Source organism: Heteronotia binoei, chromosome 1, assembly GCF_032191835.1.
Source record: "Heteronotia binoei isolate CCM8104 ecotype False Entrance Well chromosome 1, APGP_CSIRO_Hbin_v1, whole genome shotgun sequence".
Classification (NCBI taxonomy): domain Eukaryota; kingdom Metazoa; phylum Chordata; class Lepidosauria; order Squamata; family Gekkonidae; genus Heteronotia; species Heteronotia binoei.
The window spans coordinates 19,909,300-19,931,398 of record NC_083223.1 but is presented as its reverse complement, the minus strand read 5'-3'; the positions used below and the strand labels follow the sequence as shown (position 1 = coordinate 19,931,398).

General features: G+C 46.1%; 1 protein-coding gene across 3 annotated transcripts in view; it reads right to left on the bottom strand.

Moving 5' to 3' along the window:
* MYO16 (myosin XVI) overlaps positions 1 to 22,099 on the bottom strand; it is a 224,243-nt gene that overhangs the window by 84,798 nt on the left and 117,346 nt on the right. For all 3 annotated transcript variants that reach the window (XM_060231776.1, XM_060231767.1, XM_060231759.1), the window contains exons 8-9: positions 5,037 to 5,112; positions 507 to 654 (exon numbers count right to left, since the gene is read on the bottom strand). In XM_060231776.1, the coding sequence (XP_060087759.1) occupies positions 507 to 654; positions 5,037 to 5,112 (224 nt within the window). The remainder of the gene's footprint in view (positions 1 to 506; positions 655 to 5,036; positions 5,113 to 22,099) is intronic.

The following is a 22,099-nucleotide window of genomic DNA, read 5'->3' as shown; positions in this document are numbered from 1 at the left end:
TACCATGAATTTGTACTAACTGATATGAAGAAGAATTCATACCACTTTGTATAGTGAATATATAGATTATATATTTTGTATTTTTTTTTGGTGAATTTTGTTTCCATTGCCATTTAAACCGAAGCCTGTCAGAGATCACTATATATTTTCTCCAGGGGAGCTGATCTCTGCCAGCTGGTGATCAGTTGTAAAAGCAGGAGATTTCTAGGCCCCAGCTGGGGTTGGCAACCCTATAATCTGTTGTAAGAGTGGGAAATCTCCAGGCCCCACCTGGAAGCTGGCAACTCTAGAAACATATTCATTGCCCACAGGAGTGGAATTCTAGCAGGAGCTCCTTTGCATATTAGGCCACACACCCCTGATGTAGCCAATCCTCCAAGAGCTTACAAAAAAGAGCCTTGTAAGCACTAGGAGGATTGGCTACATCAGGAGGGTGTGGCCTAATATGCAAAGGAGCTCCTGTTAGAATTCCACCCCTGATTGCCCATAAGAGGATGGGTACTCACAGCTTATTTGAGAGCGTCGGCAGGTGATGGATGATCTCTTCATATGGTCCTTCATGCTGTAAAGCTGCAAGGGAATCCTTGTTCTTTTCCTGCCAGACGGCTTCCACATCCAGCAACATCTCTTCAATGAACTCTGAAGCAGCGACATCTAATTGTGAAAAAAAGCAACAGAGAGGTAACGCTTGAATTTATATTGCAATTCTGATTAGAACCAATGCACCCGGAAAGTGAAATGTGTATTTATTTGGATCATTTATACTCCGCTGGTCTCTCCAAGGAGGACCCAAAGTGGCTTACAATATTCTCCCTTTCTCCACAACCACCCTATGGTTAAGCTTTGAGTGTGTGACCAGCCCAAGGTCACCCAGCTAGCTTCCATAGCAGGGTGGAGACTTGAACCTGAGTTTGCCTGATCCCAGGGCTTTGTTTGAGCAGGAATGCACAGGAACACAGTTCAGGTTGGCTTGGCATCAGGGAAGGAGGCCTAATATACAAATGAGTCCCTGCTGGGCTTTTTCTACCAAAAAATGCCCTGTGTGAAACAATGGTGATGTCAGGGGGTGTGGCATAATATGCAAATGAGTACATGCTGGGCTTTTTCTACCAAAAATATCCCTGCCTGATCCTAACGTGATGCCTACCCACAACACCAAAATGGCAGCCAGCTCTTTGGGTTTAATGTGCAATGATATATGTACAGGTTTTAAAACCCTTTGTACGTGAAACGACAGTATTTCTGTGGTTACAAGACAGTAGGGCTACCAAGACCCAGGTCCGGGTGGGGGTTTCCCCATCCAGGAGGTTCCCAACTTGCCAGACCACAACGGGCCAGTGGGGCGAACCTCCCCCTACGTCGCTGGTGCAATGACGTCACCTGGAAGTGGTGCACAGCGGCCACTCTGGGTGTTTCCAGCCATTTTGGGAGGGAAAACTCTATGGTAGAAAAGGTACCATAGAGTTTTTCCCTCCCAAATGGCTAGAGTGTCCAGGAAAACCATAGAGTTTCCCCAGAAACACCTAGAGCAGCCACGTGCAGCATTGCCGGTGCAATGACATCACTTCTGGGTGACGTCATTGCGCTGGCAACGTAGGGAGAGGTTCCCAATGGGCCGGCAGGTTGACAGCCCTACTGTCTTGTGACCACAAAAATGCTGTAATTTCATGTACAAAGGCAATGACAGTGGGTTTTAAAAGCTGTACATATATATCATTGCACATTAAACCCAAGGAGCTGACTGCCATTTTTGTGTTGTGGTCCCCCCACTCTGGGACAAAGGTGACTTGACAACCCTGCAAGACAGTAACCTTATCCAAGTTTCTGTAAAATCCTTAGCTTGATGCCACAGGCCTAATCCCAACTGGGATTGCTTATGGCAGGCTGCTATTTATAAATAAAAATCTATTGGATCTCCCAACACTGTATTTAGTTTGGCTCTTAGATTAGTTACAGAAACTGCAGTAGTTCAGCTTCTGCTTTGATTATTCAGAATCACAACTGTAGGCCTGGGAGACATTCTGTATGTGTGCTTTGTTATCTTCTTCTGCCTCAACATTAACACAGAAAGCAGGGCTTTTTTGTTGAGCAGGAATGCACAGGAGCGCAGTTCTGGCTGACTCGGTGTCGAGGCATGTGGCCTAATATGCAAATGAGTTCCTGCTGGGATTTTCTACAAAAAAAAGCCCTGACGAAAAGGATTCAATCAGATGCACGTAGATGATCTCAAGAACTTGTGGAAGATTAAGTGCATGGCTTCTTTAGTTCTGACATTCAGCATTAGCATGCAGACAACATGCAGGCTTGGATCCTGTGCATGTCGTCCACTTGAGGTCTTCACTAAAGTGGGTTGGGAAATTCCTGGAGGGTTGGGACTGGAGTGTGGAGAGGATGAGGTTTAGGGAGAGACCTCCTTAGAGTACAGTTATAGAGCCAGTATGGTGTAGTGGTTAAGTGTATGGACTCTTATCTGGGAGAACCAGGTTTGATTCCCCACTCCTCCACTTGCAGCTGCCGGAATGGCCTTGGGTCAACCATAGCTTTCGTAGGAGTTGTCCTTGAAAGGGCAGCTGCTGTAAGAGTTCTCTCAGCCCCACCTACCTCACAAGGTGTCTGTTATGGTGGGGGAAGATAAAGGAGATTGTGACCACTCTGAGATCGGAGTATAGGATGGGATATAAATCCAATATCTTCAATGCCATAGGGTCCACCCTTAAAGGAGCAATTTCCTCCAGGGAAAACTGATCTCTGCCTTCTGGAGATTAGTTGTAATTCCAGGAGATGTCCATTCATTAGGTACTCCAGTGCAAAGTGTCGTCCTCTGGATTGTTTATACGTTCTAGGAGATTTCCAAGCTTCACCAGGAGCTGGGCAGTCCTAGGTCCTCCAAGGGTAGTGTAGTTCTCTGGCACCAGAAACTGCCTGTTCATGCAAAACTTGTGTGACCGAAAAATGACCAGTGTCAGAGGACCATGCTCCACAAGGAATCTAAGCCAAGTATAGGATTCATGGAATCTGTGCAAATTGTCAAAAAGTGCTCTTGCCATGATCTAGTCCAGGGGTGTAATGAGGGCTGGATCTGACATAAATGAGACCTTGTTGGGTCTGGCCATGTCAGATCGGGCTGGGCCATGTGTGTGCCTATTTAAGATTAGATAGCAGAGATATAAACTTTATAAAGGACACAGGCAAACACTATCTATCTATCTATCTATCTATCTATCTATCTATCTATCTATCTATCTATCTATCTATCTATCGTCTATCTATCTATCTATCTATCTATCTATCTATCTATCTATCTATCTATCATCTATCTATCTATCTATCTATCTATCTATCATCTATCTATCTATCTATCTATCTATCGTCTATCTATCTATCTATCTATCTATCTATCTATCTATCTATCTATCTATCTATCATCTATCTATCTATCTATCTATCTATCTATCATCTATCTATCTATCTATCTATCTATCTATCTATCATCTATCTATCTATCTATCTATCTATCATCTATCTATCTATCTATCTATCTATCTATCTATCTATCTATCTATCTATCTCATCATCTATCTATCTATCTATCTTAAAACAATCTTAAAACGTTAGCACTCATTGGTCTTAAAGCTGCTTTCTTTGTATTTCTCCCATGGGATCCAGGAAACTGAGCAAAGGAAGCTGAGGAGCCTCAGCCAATAGAAGGAAGAGAGGCTTGGCTCAATAGCTCCATTGTGCAATTGAGAGAGCCTGGCAAAGCGAGCTGTTCCTCCCCCCCTTCCTCCCCAATGGAGAAAATAGAGGTTTTGCTCTGTAGCTCCTGTGCAGTTGAGCAAGCCTTGCAAAGGAAGCTGTTATGCAAAAGGAAGCAAGAGAGAGGGTGAAGGAAGCAGACAACAGCCAGTTGCTTGGGGGCCTGATAGGAGCCCTACGGGGGCCTGATTCGGAATCCAGACCGCAAGTTTGATACCCCTGATCTAGTTCTTAACCTGTAATCTTTATAATATGGAGCATACTGGGTTAAACAACTATCTCAACTATCTTGCCCTGTAGTAATATATGAAGCTGCCTTCAAGGTTGGGGAGTCTCATTCACAGAGACTTGCTTGCACCTGCATCCAAGCTGCCATATCTTTATAATATGGACCATACTGGGTTAAACAGCTATCTTGCCCTGTAGTAATATATGAAGCTGCCTTATACTGAATCAGCTGCCTTATACTGAATCAGACCTTCATAAGAACATAAGAGAAGCCATGTTAGATCAGGCCAATGGCCCATCCAGTCCAACACTCTGTGTCACATAGTGGCCAAAAAAATTATATATATATATATACACACACACACACACATATACACACTGTGGCTAATAGCCACTGATGGGCCTCTGCTCCATATTTTTATCTAACCCCCTCTTGAAGGTGGCTATGTTTGTGGCCGCCACCACCTCCTGTGGCAATGAATTCCACATGTTAATCACCGTTTGGGTGAAGAAGTACAGTACTTCCTTTTATCCATTTTAACCTGTCTGCTCCTTCGGTCCATCAAAGTCAGTATTGTCTACTCAAACTGGCAGGGGCTCTCCAAGGTCTCAAGCTGAGTTTTTCCAGTTGTAGCTTAGAGACCAGCTAGATTTTCAGGGTATAAGCTCAGCTTTCGAGATTCAAAGCTCCTTTTGACAATCATCTGTGGAATGGAGCTCTGACTCTTAAAGGCTTATACTCCAACAATTATCCTGGTCTCTAAGGCACTATGGTACTCAGATCTAGATCTTTAGATGGAATCCCATTCAGCAGAACAAAGGACGTTTTACTAAAAAGACCATGCAGTAATACCGTATAAAGATGAAATATCAAATCCTTTTAGCTTCACCGTTAAAAAGCACACGTGCATGTAGGAAATATGACACTGTGTGCTTTCTAACATACACTGCAGTGCTTCTGAAGCTGTTAGGATAATCCAGCTAACAAACTGCATGAAAACGAAGAAAGGCCTCCGTGTCAGCACATTTCCCGTACAAGGACTAACACTCACCGGAAGGCTTGTCATCGTTGCAGTTGAGCAGGCTTGGGTTGGCCCGATGAATCAGGAGGAGTTTCACAATACTCACCTAGCAAGGGGAGAAACACACTAAAGTGAGACAAATAAGAAAGAAAGGCCAAAACTGAATCCCTTGAATCTGTTCGCTGAATGTATTGTCCTACTCCCCCTGTTTTGTTTTCAGACTCGTGTAATATCGTTCTCTATGTTCTGAACTGTTGGCCCAGGCCAGACTGATCTTCTCAGAGCCTGGAAGCTAAGCAGGGTCAGCCCTGGTGAGCGTTTGGATGGGAGACCACCAAGGAAGTCCAGGGTCACTACGACTGTTGGTGGTCCTTCTGATGGTATTGCTCAGCAGTATAGAAGCGGCAGGCTTCTCCATTGAGTCTTCCATTGAAAGAACTTGTGGCTGACCTAAGTTCACACCAGCAGGTGTATGTGGAGAGTGGGAAATTAAATGCAGTTCTCCCAGATAAGAACATAAGAGAAGCCATGTTGGATCAGGCCAATGGCCCATCCAGTCCAATGGCCAACCACCTCTGAACGTCTCTTGCCTTGAAAACCTTACAGGGTCATCATAAGTCAGTTAGGATTTGACAGCCCTTCCCACCATCACCAATCCCGTTTTCTGCGTCGTTCAATGAATGCTTAACACTTGGTTTCAGACTGCAGCCTGTAATGTACCGTGACTTTCCCAGAGAAAGATGGATAAATACAGTAAATAAATACATTTTAAAAGGTGTCTCCTTATTTGCTCATTTTTGTTTTCAGATGCTAGAATGAAAAAAACATAGGTTGCGTCCCTCGGATCCACCCGTTAGACACTGGAACCATGACGGAAGGTGTGCATTTCATATTGCCTCTATGGTCAGTGAAATAGATCATTTTCACCAACCAGCACAGAAACAACCATCACTGTTACCCTATCATATTAGCTGTGTGAAAGTAGCATTATTTTTTATTACTAACATGAAAACCGGGAAGGGGGGGGGGAAGCGTGGCAGCAAGAGTGCCTGTCTTTTCCCTTTCTCAGGTTAACAGGTCGGGTCGCCAGTTGAAAAATTCTTCGAAATTTGAGGATGGAATCTGGGGATGGTAGGGTTTGGGGAGAGAAGAAGAAGAGATTGGATTTATACCCCACCCTTCACTACCCAAAGGAGTCTCAGAACAGCTTACAAATCTCCGTTTCCTTTCCCCTCCCCACCACAGACACCCTGTGAGGCAGGTTGGGCTGAGAGAGCTTTCCCAGAACTGCTCTTCAGCAGAACAGCCTTGAGAGAACTTGTACAGAAAAACAATATGGGTATACAGATAAGTGGTATTGTAACAAAAGGAAGGACTGTATAGAAGTAACAACTGTTAGTACAAGTCTTGGCTTGCTATTCTATATTTTGAAACATTTTGATCTCAGTATTAACAAAAAACATTTGATGCTAGAATTTAACAATTGGCAGATTTACAATAGGAGGTTAATATACAGCAACAGCAGCAATGGATTGCCTAGGTAACTGTCCCTTTCATTCGCCTTCTTCAGGCTGTAGTACCTAGGTAAAGCCTTGAGTTCAATGATCGAATACCCAGTATTTCCTTCAAATTTGTGCGTAGGATAAGGTAAAGGTAGTCTCCTGTGCAAGCACCAGTTGTTTTCAACTCTGGGGTGACGTTGCTTTCACAACGTTTTCACGGCAGACTTTTTACGGGGTGGTTTGCCATTGCCTTCTCCAGTCATCTACACTTTTCCCCCAGCAAGCTAGGTACTCATTTTACCCACCTTGGAAGGATGGAAGGCTGAATCAACCTTGAGCCGGCTACTTGAACCAGCTTTCGCTGGGATCGAACTCAGGTCGTGAGCAGAGGGCTCCGACTGCAGTACTGCAGCTTTACCAGTCTATGCCACGGGGCTCTTTGTGCTTAGGATACTCTCCAGCTTTTACAATTTCTGTGCACAGGGGTCGTTTTGTAGAAAAATAGGTGGTGGAGCTCATCCAGGGATTGTTCTGCAGCTGCACCTATTATTCAATGGACAAGTTGGGAAGGAGGAGGTGGAACTCTCTGAAAGGTTCAGGAGCTGTGCTCCTGTGAGCTCCTACTGAATCCAAGGCCTGGCTGTGCAGATAGTTGCAGTTGGAGCCTCAGAGATTTATTTTTATTTATCTTCGATTTATACCCCACCCGTTCCACAAGCAGACTCAGGGTGGCTAACAGTCATAGCAGAACCAACGATCTCAGTTACAAGTTTAAAATGATAAAAACATAAACAAGTAACAATTTAAAAACAAGATATTAGGTGCTGTACAAAATCTTGACGCATAGGAGGATCAGATTATATTAGATCTGTTTATCTGTTGGTGGTCCTTCTGATGGTATTGCTCAGCGGTATAGAAGCGGCAGCCTTCTCCATTGAGTCTTCCATTGAAAGAACTTGTGGCTGACCTAAGGTCACACCAGCAGGTGTATGTGGAGAGTGGGAAATTAAATGCAGTTCTCCCAGATAAGAACATAAGAGAAGCCATGTTGGATCAGGCCAATGGCCCATCCAGTCCAACACTCTGTATCACACAGTGGCCAAAAATTTATATATATATACACACACACACACACACACATATATATATACACACTGTGGCTAATAGCCACTGATGGACCTCTGCTCCATATTTTTATCCAACCCCCTCTTGAAGCTGGCTGTGCTTGTAGCCGCCACCACCTCCTGTGGCAGTGAATTCCACATGTTAATCACCCTTTGGGTGAAGAAGGACTTCCTTTTATCAGTTCTAACCCGACTGCTCAGCAATTTCATTGAATGCCCACGAGTTCTTGTATTGTGAGAAACGGAGAAAAGTACTTCTTTCTCTACCTTCTCCATCCCATGCATAACCTTGTAAACCTCTATCATGTCACCCCGCAGTTTGCGCACTCAACCGCTACACCAAACTGGCTCCCCAGTTGGATGACCTCCACAGGGTATAAAGTCACCATGAGCCCAATCTCCAAAGGCACCATTTCCTCCAGGGAAACCGATCTTTGCCATCAGGAGATCAGCAGGAGATTTCCAGGACCCACCTGAGGAATGGTTAACTCTATGAACAGCATAGGGGATCAGGACTATCAGCAGACCCATGTGAAAGAGCAGGGGCTAAATGGCTTCTAAGGCTGTCCTGATTTCCATGCTGTGGCCCAGTTCAGAGTGAGACCTCACCTCTCACGCAGCATTTAAAGGACACTGGGAAGATCTTACCATGTACCTCCCAATGCTGCATCTAATTAGACCTTGAATTACTAATCAAGCCTAACGAATAATGCGCTAGACGATGTGCTGCCTCCTAATTGCCGTTAGCTGCCATTTAAAATTCTGATTATTTCCCCCCACTGTGAAGCAAGGAAAGCCAGGCAACCCCTTTGAATGAGTTACGGCTTGGGAGCCGAGCCAAGAAAGGTTCCTTCTACCCTGCTGTGCTTCCTGCCGCCAGTGAAATATATCCAGCTGGAATCTTTTCCCGCACATCGCTACGGCAAAGGTATTCAGGTCACTGCTTAATTTCAATTATTTTTGTATCTCCTGCTCCTGGGGTGTAAAAGATTGGCTGCCTTGGTTCCGTACCGATTTCATTACATGCCCAGAAAAAAAGTGGGAAGTTAAAAACCTAGCTGGTGCATCGCCCGAGACATATTTAGCACTCCCTCCAGCACAGGAATCAACCACTGCACTAGGCTGCATTTGCAACTATGCACAAAATGCAGAGGACCAGGGCTTTTTTTGTAGGAGGAACTCCTTTGCATATTAGGCCACACACCCCTGATGTAGCTAGTCCTTCTGGAACTTACAGCAGGCGCAGTACTAAGAGCCCTGTAAGCTCGTAGAGGATTGGCTACATCAGGAAAATCCCTAGGGCTGCCGAGTTCCCGGGTCGGGAAGGGGTTCTCCCGCTTGGGAGGTCCCCAACCTGCCAGCCCTCCAGATGTCACTGGCACCACGATGTCACTCACAAGTGACATCATTGCGCCGGCAACATCGCACTTGAGCCGCCCTAGAAGCTTCCTGGAAAACTCTGTGTTTTTTTCCAGATGCTCTAGCAATTTGGGAGGGAAACTCTATGGTTGCCAAGTCCCCTGCAGTCCCCCGGGGGCTGCAGGGGACTTGAAGACCCTAAAAATCCCATCAGCTGGAACAGTAAAATCCAATTGGAAAGTGCATTGAAAGTGGACTGGAAGTGCATTATTTAGTGTGCGTGATCGCAACCGGGAAGTCACAGCCACACAGTCACAGAAACGGGGCCGTAGCCAGGATTACATGTTTGGTGGGGCTTACAGCAGGTTTTGTTGTTTGGGAGGGGCTGGGGGGCCACCCAGTTTGGCAGCCCAGGGCTGTCGGAACTGTAAACTGCCTTGAGTCCCACAAGCTAACCCCCTTCACCTGGGCAGTCACAGTAGCTCTGATCCCCCCCACCTCTTTCTTATGTGCCCATCTCTCAGAGAGACAGAGAGCTTTTGACTCCCCCCTCCCTCCTTGTTCTGCAAGGTGTGTTAGGGAAGGGGAGAGAATAAAGTGACAATATCTGCAGCAATGCTACTACTTGTTCAGAATGGCAGTGAGCAAAGGGAAAAGATCGGGGGCCCTCCAATGGAAGGGCCATATAGTTGGAAGGGGGGGTGGGGTTGAAAGGATAGGCCTGGCCCCTCTCAGGCCTCATTGTAGCTATGGGCCTGCACAGAAATAAAACCCATAATTTCCCCAACAGTTCAGAGCAATAGAGCTATGAGATTGGGAACAGCAGGTGGGAATTCAGGTCTCATTGTGAGGGCCCTATATGGGATGGGGAGGGGAGGCGACATAGGATCCCTTCCTCCCCCGTATGGCTGTGAGTCCCCGTGGCAGACTTGCATACATCATAGCATGTAATTTGACCTTTGGAAAAAAGTGGCTACCCCAGACTGTATCCTCTTGTCATATAATAACTGATAATTGTTTTGAGAGTGACCATGAACAATTCTGTAACTGTTGAGTGAGACAGCCTGCATTCCACTTTGAAACATATAACTGCTGCTTTGCTTTGCTTCACCCACCCGGCACATCCCTAATACTTATCTTAGCAGCTTGTTAACAAAGCAACCAAGGTCGTGCTGGAGGAGGTTGGAGGAATTATTGCACCTGGAACGCTGTAAGCGGGGGAAGGGGAGGTAGGGTGCCTGCCAAAGGTACCCGCCGCTTTCTGCCACGCTTTGCTTGAATTGATAACGGTCCACCAAGGGTATATATGAAGTGCCTCTGAGCTGGATTCCCAATTTCAGCAAACCGTTGTATTGCCTTAAGATGCTTGGAATAAATGTCTGAAATAACCATCTGCGTGTTCCTTGACATATTGCTGAAACTCCTCTAATATCCTGTGCTGCCTGACCATGGCTGATGAGCAGGACCAAGCCACAGGAATGACCACAACTACTTCGACTGGGGATGAGGAACCCAAGTCGGAGGGACCTAAGGTGACTCCATCCACTGTTACGGTCAGGAGAAAAGAGTGGGGAACCATAGATTTCCGGGAGAGTATTATCGGAGATCTACACAGTGATGCTCCCTCATGGTTCTGTACCTCGGGCCTAAGATGATCCTCCCGACCCTGGGGGTTTCAAGGCGAGGATGACAGCCGAGATCACTCACGGAGGAGTGGATTTGGGGACAGCTCGACCGAGTGGGTGGAAGAAGCGCTAGCCACGCATTGCCAACAATTATGAGATGAAATGCTGGCCATGAACACCTTTCTGGTACAAGAGATGCAGGGGCTCGGTTGGCAGCTACGAGAGGTCGCTGCACAGGTGTCCCCAGCCGGACCATTGATGGAGGCCCCGGCTGAGCAACCGGGGCAACCAGCGGAACAGTCCGCAGGGGGGGGAACCACCAGCAGGGGGAGAACAACTGGTTCTGCCCCCCCACAACTGGAGGAACCTGTCCCCATGCTGGGGAGCCCCCGAGTGAGCGAAGGCAAATTCGACAGGGACCCGGTGAAACTAGCCTACTTCATAGTATTGGTGAGGAGACACCTCAGTGTGTGGGCCCGTAACTTTCCTACGGAGCAATCAAGAGTAGTTTACATAGGCGGTTGCCTGGAAGGAGCCATCACAGACTGGTTCATCACCCTATTCGAGAGCCGTTTCCCCCGCACTCAACTCGGCGCGGGAACTACTGAGGGCCCTGCGACACCATTTCAAGGACCCCCTGCAGGAAACCAATGCCATCTCTGTGCTTCAAGATTTTAGGCAGGGGGCGTAGTCCATACAAGAGTACACCAGCGAGTTCTGTGCCCTGAACGCCAAGGTCCACCACTGGGACGACGGAGCGAGGGTCGAGCAGTTCAAGAGAGGACGAATTCAAATGTTTTTGGGGAGGCCCTCAAGACAGCAGAGCCTTACACCCTGGTGGATTGGATCCAACTAGCCTGCGAGGTAGAGGATCACCATAAGATCATCGCCCTCCACCGCAAACAGCAAGGGGGGGCAATGTGATGGGAAGGAGAAGCCTCCCAAACCAATTCCTCCCCCCAAAAGGGGACCGGAATCGGCCGTGTCCCAAGCTGAAAGGGACAGGAGAGCTAAAGCGAAGCTGTGTTTCAAGTGCGGAGGTGAAAATCACATTGCCAGCGAATGCTGCAACAAACCAAGGGGCCCGGTAACCTCGACCCCTATAAAGATGAACACTAAGAAGAAACTCGGAGAGGCGGATCCAGTGGTTGCAAGAGGGAAGGTGGCGGCCCTGCCATACTGCGACCCCATGCCCGAGGCGTCCAGAGAAGAAGACAATGATGGCCAGGTGGTGGGAAACAACAACGACCTGCTGTGAAGTGCGTGCAACAGCAGGTCCACATGATGGCTGCGCCAGTTCGGCTATCTCAAACGCATCTGCAGCAACCACTGCCAGCTCCGACTCTGATACGTGGTCAAATCCATCATCAGGTGCAGGAAATGCTAGATTCCAAAGTAAAGCGGGGCGAGCTGTTTTATCTCATCAAATGGACTCATTTCCCATTTAGCCAAGCCGAGTGGGTCCCAGCCTCAGAAACCTACTGCCATAAATTGATTAAGGACTTCCACAATAAATATCCAGCCAAACCTGGGGGAAAGGGGTCTTAAGGGGGGCAGAATGCCAAGAGTGTACACCAGACTTTATCAGTATAACAATTGATAATTGTTTTGAGAGTGACCATGAACTATTCTGTAACCGTTGAGTGAGACAGCCTGCATTCCACTTTGAAACGTATAGCTGCTGCTTTGCTTTGCTTCACCTGCCCGGCGCATCGGTAATAGTTATCTTAGCAGCTTGTTAACACAGCAACCAAGGTCATGCTGGAGGAGGTTGGAGGAAGTATTAGATATTGCACCTCGAATGCTGTAAGGTGGAGGAAGGGGAGGTAGGGTGCCTGCCAAAAGTACCTGCTGCTTTTTGCCACGCTTTGCTTGAATTGGTAACGGTCCACCGAGGGTATATATGAAGTTTATTTATTTTTATTTTTATTTATTTTTTAATTTACCTTAAATTTCTATCCCGCCCTCTCCGCAAGCGGACTCAGGGCAGCTAGCAGCCAATTTAGATATTTACATTTACAATGTAAAAGCCAATAAAATACAATTACAATTAAAACATTCTAACAAAAACAATTCTATGGTGCTGTCTTTAATATAGGCGAATTCTTTTCCTGATGGTGATCAGATAGTAATCATAGCTCTTTAGAGATGTGGGGTGGCAGTCTTCTCCTGGGTCAGATGTTAAATGCTTGTCAGAACAGTTCTGTCTTGCAGGCCCTGCGGAAGGTAGAATCTCGCAGGGCCCTTATAGCCTCCGGGAGGGCATTCCGCATTCCTGGTGCTGCCATCATGAAGGCCCTAGCCCTTGTGGAGAATAACCTGGTCTCCTTTGGTCCAGGGATAGACAGTAGATTTTGTGTCTCTGAACGCAGTGATCTCTGGGGAACATGTGGAGAAAGGCGGTCCCGTAGATAGGCAGGCCCTACGTGGAAAGTGCCTCTGAGCTGGAACCTGAGTTTCAGCAAACCATTGTATTGCCTTAAGATGCTTGGAATAAACCTCTGAAATAACCATCTGCGTGTTCCTTGACTCTGAGGTCTGACAAAAAGGACTTGCTGTAGAGCTAAGACACAAACCTACGTGGAAAGAGATGAATGGTTTTCATCAGGGCATATTTACATCATGGGGATGTCTTTCCAGTCCTGATGAAGAAGAAATAAATGATACTGAGAAAATTGAAAGTGCATAAGGTGGTGAAGAATTTACAACCCCCATTATTACAGATGCCTTTTCATTTCCAGGGCTTTTTAATGGGTTTATTCCTCATTTAGCAATTGAGTCAGCTCATCCATTTAGATTCTTGTTTGTAATGAAGCCATTGTATTTCCCCAGAGGTCTGCATTGCCATTCATCCCGCAAATGCTCCAAGCATCATAAACTACACATGCTTGTGTATGGAATGAAAAAAAAAAGCTCACTGCTAATACACACAGATTTATCACATTCTCACCTGCATTTTCCACATGAGGCTTTCTGAAAATATACAGTACAGAAATTTACACTCCTAAGAAGAAGCCATGGTGAAAAACAGCTCATAACTAATTCCAGGGAGAAACAGCCATTTGTAAACGTTAGTTGCTTGTGGGTTTATCCCCCTCAAATTTATCTGACTAATCTTGAAACGTATTTTTTAAACTTTACTTATTCTTAATTCATTATGCCATGGCTATCAAGCAGTTACTGCAGCTCAAACGAAATCTCACACGGTGAACGAAGTTATTGTGTTCTAGAAATCATATTGCAATGATACAACTCATTTAACATGATGTCAACGTGAATTAAGATGTTTCAGAAATATTATACTTTCTTTCACTTCAAGAAAACATTTTCTCTAGGACGGATGACAAGTCCCTGATGAATTGTCTTGGGCTTTTCATTATACCAGGGGTGGCCAATGGTAGCTCTCCAGATGTTTTTTGCCTACAACTCCCATCAACCCCAGCCAACATGGCCAATGGCTGGGGCTGATGGGAGTTGTAGGCAAAAAAACATCTGGAGAGCTACTGTTGGCCACCCCTGCATTATATGATCACCTGACTGTATATTTCAGTTTTAAAAAGTGTTTTTATTCAAGCATCAGTTTTGGCCAATTGAATATTTTCCTGGATGCTTGACTATCATACAGTACACTTGACTTTCATACAGTAGTTTCCAGAACTTCAGCCACTGAATGCAAAGTGTCAGAACAAATTTTTCTTTCTGGCAGGGCTTTTTTTGGTAGAAAAGAGCCCAGCAGGAACTCATCTGCATATTAGGCCACACCCCTTGATGTCACCATGGTTTTGCACGGGGCTTTTTGTAGGGGAAAAAAGCCTAGCATGAACTCATTTGCATATTAGGCCACACCTCCTGACACTAAGCCAATTGGAACTGCGTTCCTGCTCTAAAAAAGCTCTCTGGATAGTCCAGACTAGCTACCATATTTATGGCTGACTGTTCAGCTCACTGCCCTGAGCCGTGTATTCCAGGCTAGCCTGATCTTGGAAGCTAAGAAAGATTGGCCCTATGTAGTACTTGGATGGGAGACCACCAAGGAATTCCAAGGTCACTATGCAGAATCAGGCAATAGCAAACCACCTCTGCACGCCTCTTGGCTGTGACCTGATAGTGCTTTCTGCTTCTGTTTATGGTGACTATTCAGCTCTCAGACTGTCATGAACAAGACAATGCTTTATTTCTCTCCCCTTCCCTAACACACCTTGCAGAGCAAAGGGGGGGGGGGGAGTCAAGAGGTCTCAGTCTCTCTGAGAGATGGACACATAAGAAAGGGGAGGGGGTTTAAAAAGAAAGAAAATGTAAGTAAGAGAGACATTTGTTATCTTCCTCCAACCCTGATTTTCCCATAATTTCCTGTAGAAATCAGTTGGGAAAAACAAAATGATTATCCGTGGACCGAGAGAAGTCAAGCTGCAAAACACCAGAGTGCGGGCCTTTTCAGCTGCGGCCCCGGTCCTATGGAATCAGCTCCCAGAGGAGGTGCGGGCCCTGCGGAATCTCGACCAATTCCGCAGGGCCTGCAAAACGGTCCTCTTTAAACAAGCGTATGCCGGCTGCTGAATTAGGACCTAGAGTAACCGTGTCTCAAGACTCTCGTCAGTATAGATACTTAAACTGGCAGGCACCAGCGTCAGAATATTATTATGCTGCCAGATTAATTTAACTCAAACTGTGAATTTTAATTTTTTTTTAATTATTAACGGGTTTTTATAATGTTTAGATGTTTTTATTGTTAACTAAGTTTTATCTATTACCTATTGTTGTACATGTATAGATGTTGTTAGCCGCCCTGAGCCGCCTTGGCGGGGAGGGCGGGATACAAATACAATTTATTATTATTATTATTAGAATCTTCCCGCTCCCCTTTCCTATACCTGAAATTCAATAAAACTTTTAATTTGAAAAAAAAAAATAGAAAGGGATGAGGGGGAGCACAGCTGCTGTGACTGCCGAGGTGACGGGGGATTAGCTTGTGGAACACAAGGCAGTTTACAGTGCTGTGTGCCCTGGGCTGCCAAACCGGATGCCCTCAGGCCCCCCAAAACAAAAAATCCTGCTGTGGGCCCCACCAAACATAAAATCCTGGCTACGGCCCTGCACCCCTGATGTAGCCAATCCTCCAAGAACTTACAAAAAAGAGCTTCGTAAGAACTTGTAAGCCAGAACTGTGTTCCTGTGCGTTCCTGCTCAAAAAACCCCCTGACTAATAGATATATCCAATGCTAGTATTCTGCTCCGGGAGGGCTGGGGCTTGCATCTTCACCTCCTTCACTATTTAAGGCCTCAGTCCACATTCTGCCATTATTGGAACAGGTTTGATTCTAGTCCCAGTAACTAGACTCCTGGACACGAGAGCACAGACAAAAAAAATGATTAAAACAGCATTTGCTCATTTTATTTTTGCAAGTTAAGCAACTGCCATGTTCATCCCTTGCTCATTACTGAGAAGATATCAGGATCTGTTCTACTGGTGCTGGGAGAAGGGGCTTGTTGGCAAGGGATGAGATATTATTCGATATCATTAAAGCGGGAGCTTTAATTGGATCATCTAACTGTCCATTTTCACTCTTCACTAGCAATTTTATTCCATCTGGCAGTCCAGTCTCAGTAAAACCTCACAGGTTTCAAAACATGCAGCAACGAAATCGATCCAAGATAACAGGCTAGCACAGTCGAAGGAAGAACATAATTCATTTGGGGGTGGGGTGGGGATAAAGTTTTACTTTATTAAATATTTTTGATGTGAACGAATATGGTGACTATAAGATCTACTGGACCTGGACAATAGGCCATGGCTGTGAGGCAGAACCTGCCATTTTAGTATATTGTCGTTCTGTAGTTTTAGATGTTATATATTTAAATTGATCTTTTATTGTTTTTATTGTTGATTGTTTTTATGATATAACCTGCCCTGAGCCTGTTCTATGGGAAGGGCAGGCTAAAAACTGAATGAATGATTGGAAGGATGGGCTTATATATTTACTTATAATTTAAATGTATAGACCACCCTCCTCTGAATACCCAAGGCCCACGGCTGTGTAGGCTTCCCAACCCCCCGCCCTAGCGGGGGACCCCCAAATTTGCAGCCTCCTCCCCCACTCTCAAAAAATCTGGAAGCGGGGGTGGGGGGGTGGGGGGGGGAGAGAGAACATACCTATAGGCATCATGTTGTTGTAGAGCTTCTGATCCGTTTTTAAAATGTGTCCCTTTAAGGCTGCACAAGAAACAGGAAGGGCTTCATGGGAAAGGGTCAGTAACAGTTTCCATGGAGAACGGCCCCTCCCTTTCTTTTCCTGTGCAGCCTTACTTTCGTTTTCACAGCAAGCAAAGTTCTGCTGGAAGAAGACCAAGTAAGTATTTGTGTGTGAGAGAGGGAGGGGGCAGGGAGGGGGGATTCCCTGGTATGGAGGTCCTCCCCCCCCTTTAGAAAGCGTGGGGGGGAGGTAAATGTCTACTAGGCACTCTATTATTCCCTATGGAGAACGATTCCCATAGGGAATAATAGGGAATTGATCCGTGGGTATTGGGGGCTCTGGAGGGGCTATTTTTTGAGGTAGAGGCACCAGATTTTTAGTATAGCATCTAGTGCCTCTCCCCAAAATACCCCCCCAAGTTTCAAAACGATTGGACCAGAGGGTCCAATTCTATGAGCCCCAAAAGATGGTGCCCCTATCCTTAATTATTTCCTATGGAGGAAAGGCATTTAAAAAGGTGTGCTGTCCCTTTAAATGTGATGGCTAGAACTCCCTTGGAGTTCAATTATGCTTGTCACATCCTTGTTCCTGGCTCCACCCCCAATGTCTCCTAGCTCCACCCCCAAAGTCTCCTGGCTCCGCCCCCAAAGTTCCCAGATTTTTTCTTTAATTGGACTTGACAACCCTACGGCTGTGTGAACCACAACAAAAACCAATTAATTATGATAAAAACAATTTACATACGACATAATTAAAACATTTCCAGATGGCACTGAAACTTCAAAATTTCAGATTGTGTCATTGCCTTGTGGGAGAGGTAGAAAAGAAGCAGGAATGGTGGGGGGGCACGGAAGGATAGGGCTTTTTTTGTAGCAGGAACTCCATTGCATATTAGGCCACACACCCCTGAAGTAGCCAATCCTCCAAGAACTTACAGTAGGCCTTGTACTAAGAGCCCTGTAAGCTCTTGGTGGATTGGCTACATAAGAGGGGTGTGGCCTAATATGCAAAGGAGTTCCTGCTACAAAAATGGTCTTGATGGTACCCAGCCTCAGCCAAAAGCCTGGCAGAATATCTCTGTCTTGCATTAAGTCCCGCAGGGTGTGGATGTTATTCAGCACAGAGTTCCACCAGGTAGGACCAAGACTGGAAAGGCTCCAGCTTTGGTTGAGAACTGGATGTCTTTTGGGCTGGGGATCACTAGTAGATTGTTCTCTGCAGAGCGTAATGCTGTTTGGGGGACATAGCAGAGGAGGTGGTCCCAAAGATACATAGGTCTCTGACCACTTAAAGCCTTAAAGGGAGAGTTGCCAAGTTCAATTCAAAAAATATCTGGAAACTTTGGGGGTGAAGCCAGAAGACTATGAGGGTGGAACCAGGAGACATTGGGGGTGGAGCCAGGAGCAAGGGAGTTCTGGCCGTCACATTTAAAGGGACCGCACACCTTTTAAATGCCTTCCTTCCATAGGAAATCATGAAGGATAGGGGCACCTTCTTTTGGGGTTCATAGAATTGAACCCCGTGGTCCAATCTTTTTGAAAGCTTGAGGGGTATTTTGGGAAGAGGCACTGAAATGCTATACTGAAAATTTGATGCCTCTACCTCAAAAAAACACACACAACCCCGCCCCAGATACCTGCAAATCAATTCTACATTATTTTCTATGGGAATAAGTCACCATATGGGAATACTAGAGTTCCCAGCAGACATTTCCCTCCCCTCCCCCTGCTTTCTGATGACCCTGAAGCGGGGGGAGGGCCTCCAAACCGGGGGATCCCCTGCCCCCACCTGGGGATTGGCAACCCTACTTAAAGGTCAATACCAAGACCTTGAACTTGACTTCGTATTCCACCCGAAGCCAGTGCAACTGATGCAGCACAGGTTGAATATGTGTTGTCCTTGATGTTCCAGTTTGGACTCGCGCTGCCACATTCTGGACCAGCTGAAGTTTCCGAATCACTCTCAAGGGTAGGCCAGCATACAGCAAGTTATAGTAGTTCAATCTGGAGGTAACCGTTGCATGGATTACTGTGGCTAGGTCAGGCAAGAGAGGACTTGCCTCACCTGGAGTAGCTGGAAAAATGCCAGCCTGGCAACATTTGTGAATTGGGCCTCCACTGATAAAGAGGCATCCAGAACTACGCCCAGACTCCTAACAGTTTGTGTCGGTGTTAAGGGGATACTGTCACAAGTAGGAAGGTGGAGCCCCAGCCCTGAACCCCCCACCCAGCCAGCCAAAGAACCTCCATCTTAGTTGGATTCAGTCTTAGCTGGTTCTTTTTCAGCTATCCCACCACAGCCTCTAACCCCCCTGATTAGATTTCATGGGGTGCCATCTGCCGGCCACCAATCAGAAGATACCACATGGGTGTTATCAGCATACTGGTGACACCTCAGCCTGAAATTCCACACCAGCTGGGTGAGGGGGCGCAGATAAATGTTAAACAACATTGGAGAAAGGACTGCCCCCCCGAAGGGCCTCACTTATTAAGGGGTATGTAGTTGACACCAATGTTCCCTCTAAGCTGCAGAGTCTTGTGAACAAAAATTCTACTTTGTGAGCTACTGGCATTAATGTGACAAGCTACTGCATAAATTAGTGTGCTCTGGGGTCATCCTTCCTGAGCTAAGACAAAAATGTGTGAGCTGGAGGCTAGAAATCTGTGAGCTAGCTCATGCTAACTCAGCTTAGAGGGAACGCTGGTTGACACTCAGGTCGTTTTCGCACTTACCTTATTCCGGAGCGACGTCCCTCTTCACCGCGCAGCGTCTGCACGGATTTCGCACTACTTGCTCTGCAGAACCTGGAAGTCCCGCGGCTTTTGCGTCGCAAATGTAAACCGCCAAAAACCAGTTTACATTTGTGACGCAAAAGCCGCGGGACTTCCGGGTTCTGCGGAGCAAGTAGTGCGAAATCCGCACAGACGCTGCACGGTGAAGAGGGACGTCGCTCCGGAATAAGGTAAGTGTGAAAACGACCTCACTTTCCTAGCGCTACCCTCTGTCCCCAACCTTGGTGGAATGAGGTAAGCCATTTCAAGACTACCGCACAGATTTCTGTGTTGGCCAGGCAGTGGGTCAAAAGATCATAATTGACCGTGTTGAATGCTACTGTAAGGTCAAGCAGTGGCAGCAGTACTGATGTGCTTCGATCCAGCTTTCTGTTGAGGTTGTCTGTGAGGAATGGGTCCAGTGTCAATGTGTCATCCAAGAAAATCTGGAGCTGCTCAGCTACTGCTTTCTCAATTACCTGACCCAGAAATGAGAAATTTGAGACTAGGTGGTAATTGGAAGGGTCTGTAGGATCCAAAGATGACTTTTTCAAGAGCAGTATCACCACAGCCTCTTTAATTCCTCTGGGTAGACACCTGAATCCAGGGACAGATTGATAATGTCTACCAGAGGGGCCCGTATTCCCTCACCGGCTTTCACCATCCATGAGGGACATGGGTCTAAGAGGCATGTGGTTGGCTTGACAGCACTCGAGATCCTATTGACATCAACCTGGGTTAGCCAGCTGAAGTTATCAAAAAATGAATCCAAAGATGATCAATGGGGCTCTAGTTTACATACTGTGTTATCATTGGTTGGAAGGTCATGGCAAAGCGCCAAGACTTTATCTGCAAAAAAAGCTCACAAAGGCCTCACAGCTAATGGTCAAATTACTAATATTCTGGGTTCTTTCCGTGAGAGAAGTTAAGGATCTAATTACCGTAAATAATTGTGCTGGGTGAGAGCTAGCAGATGTGATAAAGGCTGAATAAAACTTCCTTTTTTGCAGCCTTCACCAACACCTCATAGGTTTTCAAAATTGTTTTATAAGATATACTGGTTAGAAACAGCATAGACCTTGGTTAGAAACAGCATAGATCTTAGCAACAGGCCTGAATGACTCTGAGGAGATGGATACAGTTATGTACAGGCTTTCAACATGTTTTTCATCGTAACTACAATCAATCAAGTGAAGCCTGCTCCATGTGAGAACGACAGCATCATCAATATTACATGTGTTGCTATCAAAGAGCTATGAAATATCTTTTCTGTTCTGATCTGAGATATATCCTTTCTGTTTCTCCTCAGAAAAACGCTCTCAAAAATACTTCTGTCGAAGAAGAAAGAAGAAGAAGACTGGATTTATACTCCATCCTTCAGTACCCAAAGAAGTCTCAGAGCGGCTTACAATCTCCTTTCCCTTACCCTCCCCACAACGGGCACCCTTTGAGGTAGGTGGGGCTGAGAGAGTTCTCTCACAACAGCTCTTGAGCAGCTTTGAGAGAACTTGTGGCTGACCCAAAGTCACATCAGCAGGTGTATGTGGAGGAGTGGGGAATCAAACCCGGTTCTTCCAGATAAGAGGTCGCACACTTAACCGCTACACCAAACTGGCTCTCTAAAGCCATGGTAGTCTTTTTCCTTTTGATTAGGTCAGTGACATGTTTCACTACAGTCTGTGCTACTTCCACACCAAGTTTTTTCTCACCTTTTGGCCACCTGACTGGTACAAGTTTCATAATGCTATTGTCTGCTTCTGGCTGTTAATGAACATATATATGAACATATGAAGCTGCCTTATACTGAATCAGACCCTTGGTCCATCAAAGTCAGTATTGTCTTCTCAGACTGGCAGCGGCTCTCCAGGGTCTCAAGCTGAGGTTTTTCACACCTATTTGCCTGGACCCTTTTTTGGAGATGCCAGGGATTGAACCTGGGACCTTCTGCTTCCCAAGCAGATGCTCTACCACTGAGCCACCGTCCCTCCCCAAATAGCCCACTCTTTCCATACAAAAATCTACTTTACTTTGCATCTGTAAAGGATCAGTATTTCCTGGGCTGGTTACTATGACACAAGCAGTTTCTTGAGTCTGAAAGGAGAACCCTGCACTTGCAAAACTTGGGTGAAGTTCTAGTTGGTTATTCTTTTCATTTTTTTTATGGCTGCAAGAGGCCAGCCCCTGTCCAAAGAAGAAGATGATATTGGATTTATACCCCACCCATCACTCTGAATCTCAGAGCGACCTACAATCTCCTTTACCTCCTCCCCCACAACAGACACCTTGTGGGGTAGGTGGGGCTAAGAGAGCTCTCCCATAACTGCTCCTGAGCAGAATAACTTTGAGAGAACTTGTGGCTGACCCGAGGCTACTTCAGCAGCTGCAAGTGGAGGAGTGGGGAATCAAGCCCGGTTCTCCCAGATAAGAGTATGTGCACTTAACCACTACACCAAACTGGCTCTCTTGGCCCAGGAGGCCAGGCTCTAAATAGGGGAGAAGCAGACTAGAATGAACCTTCCCT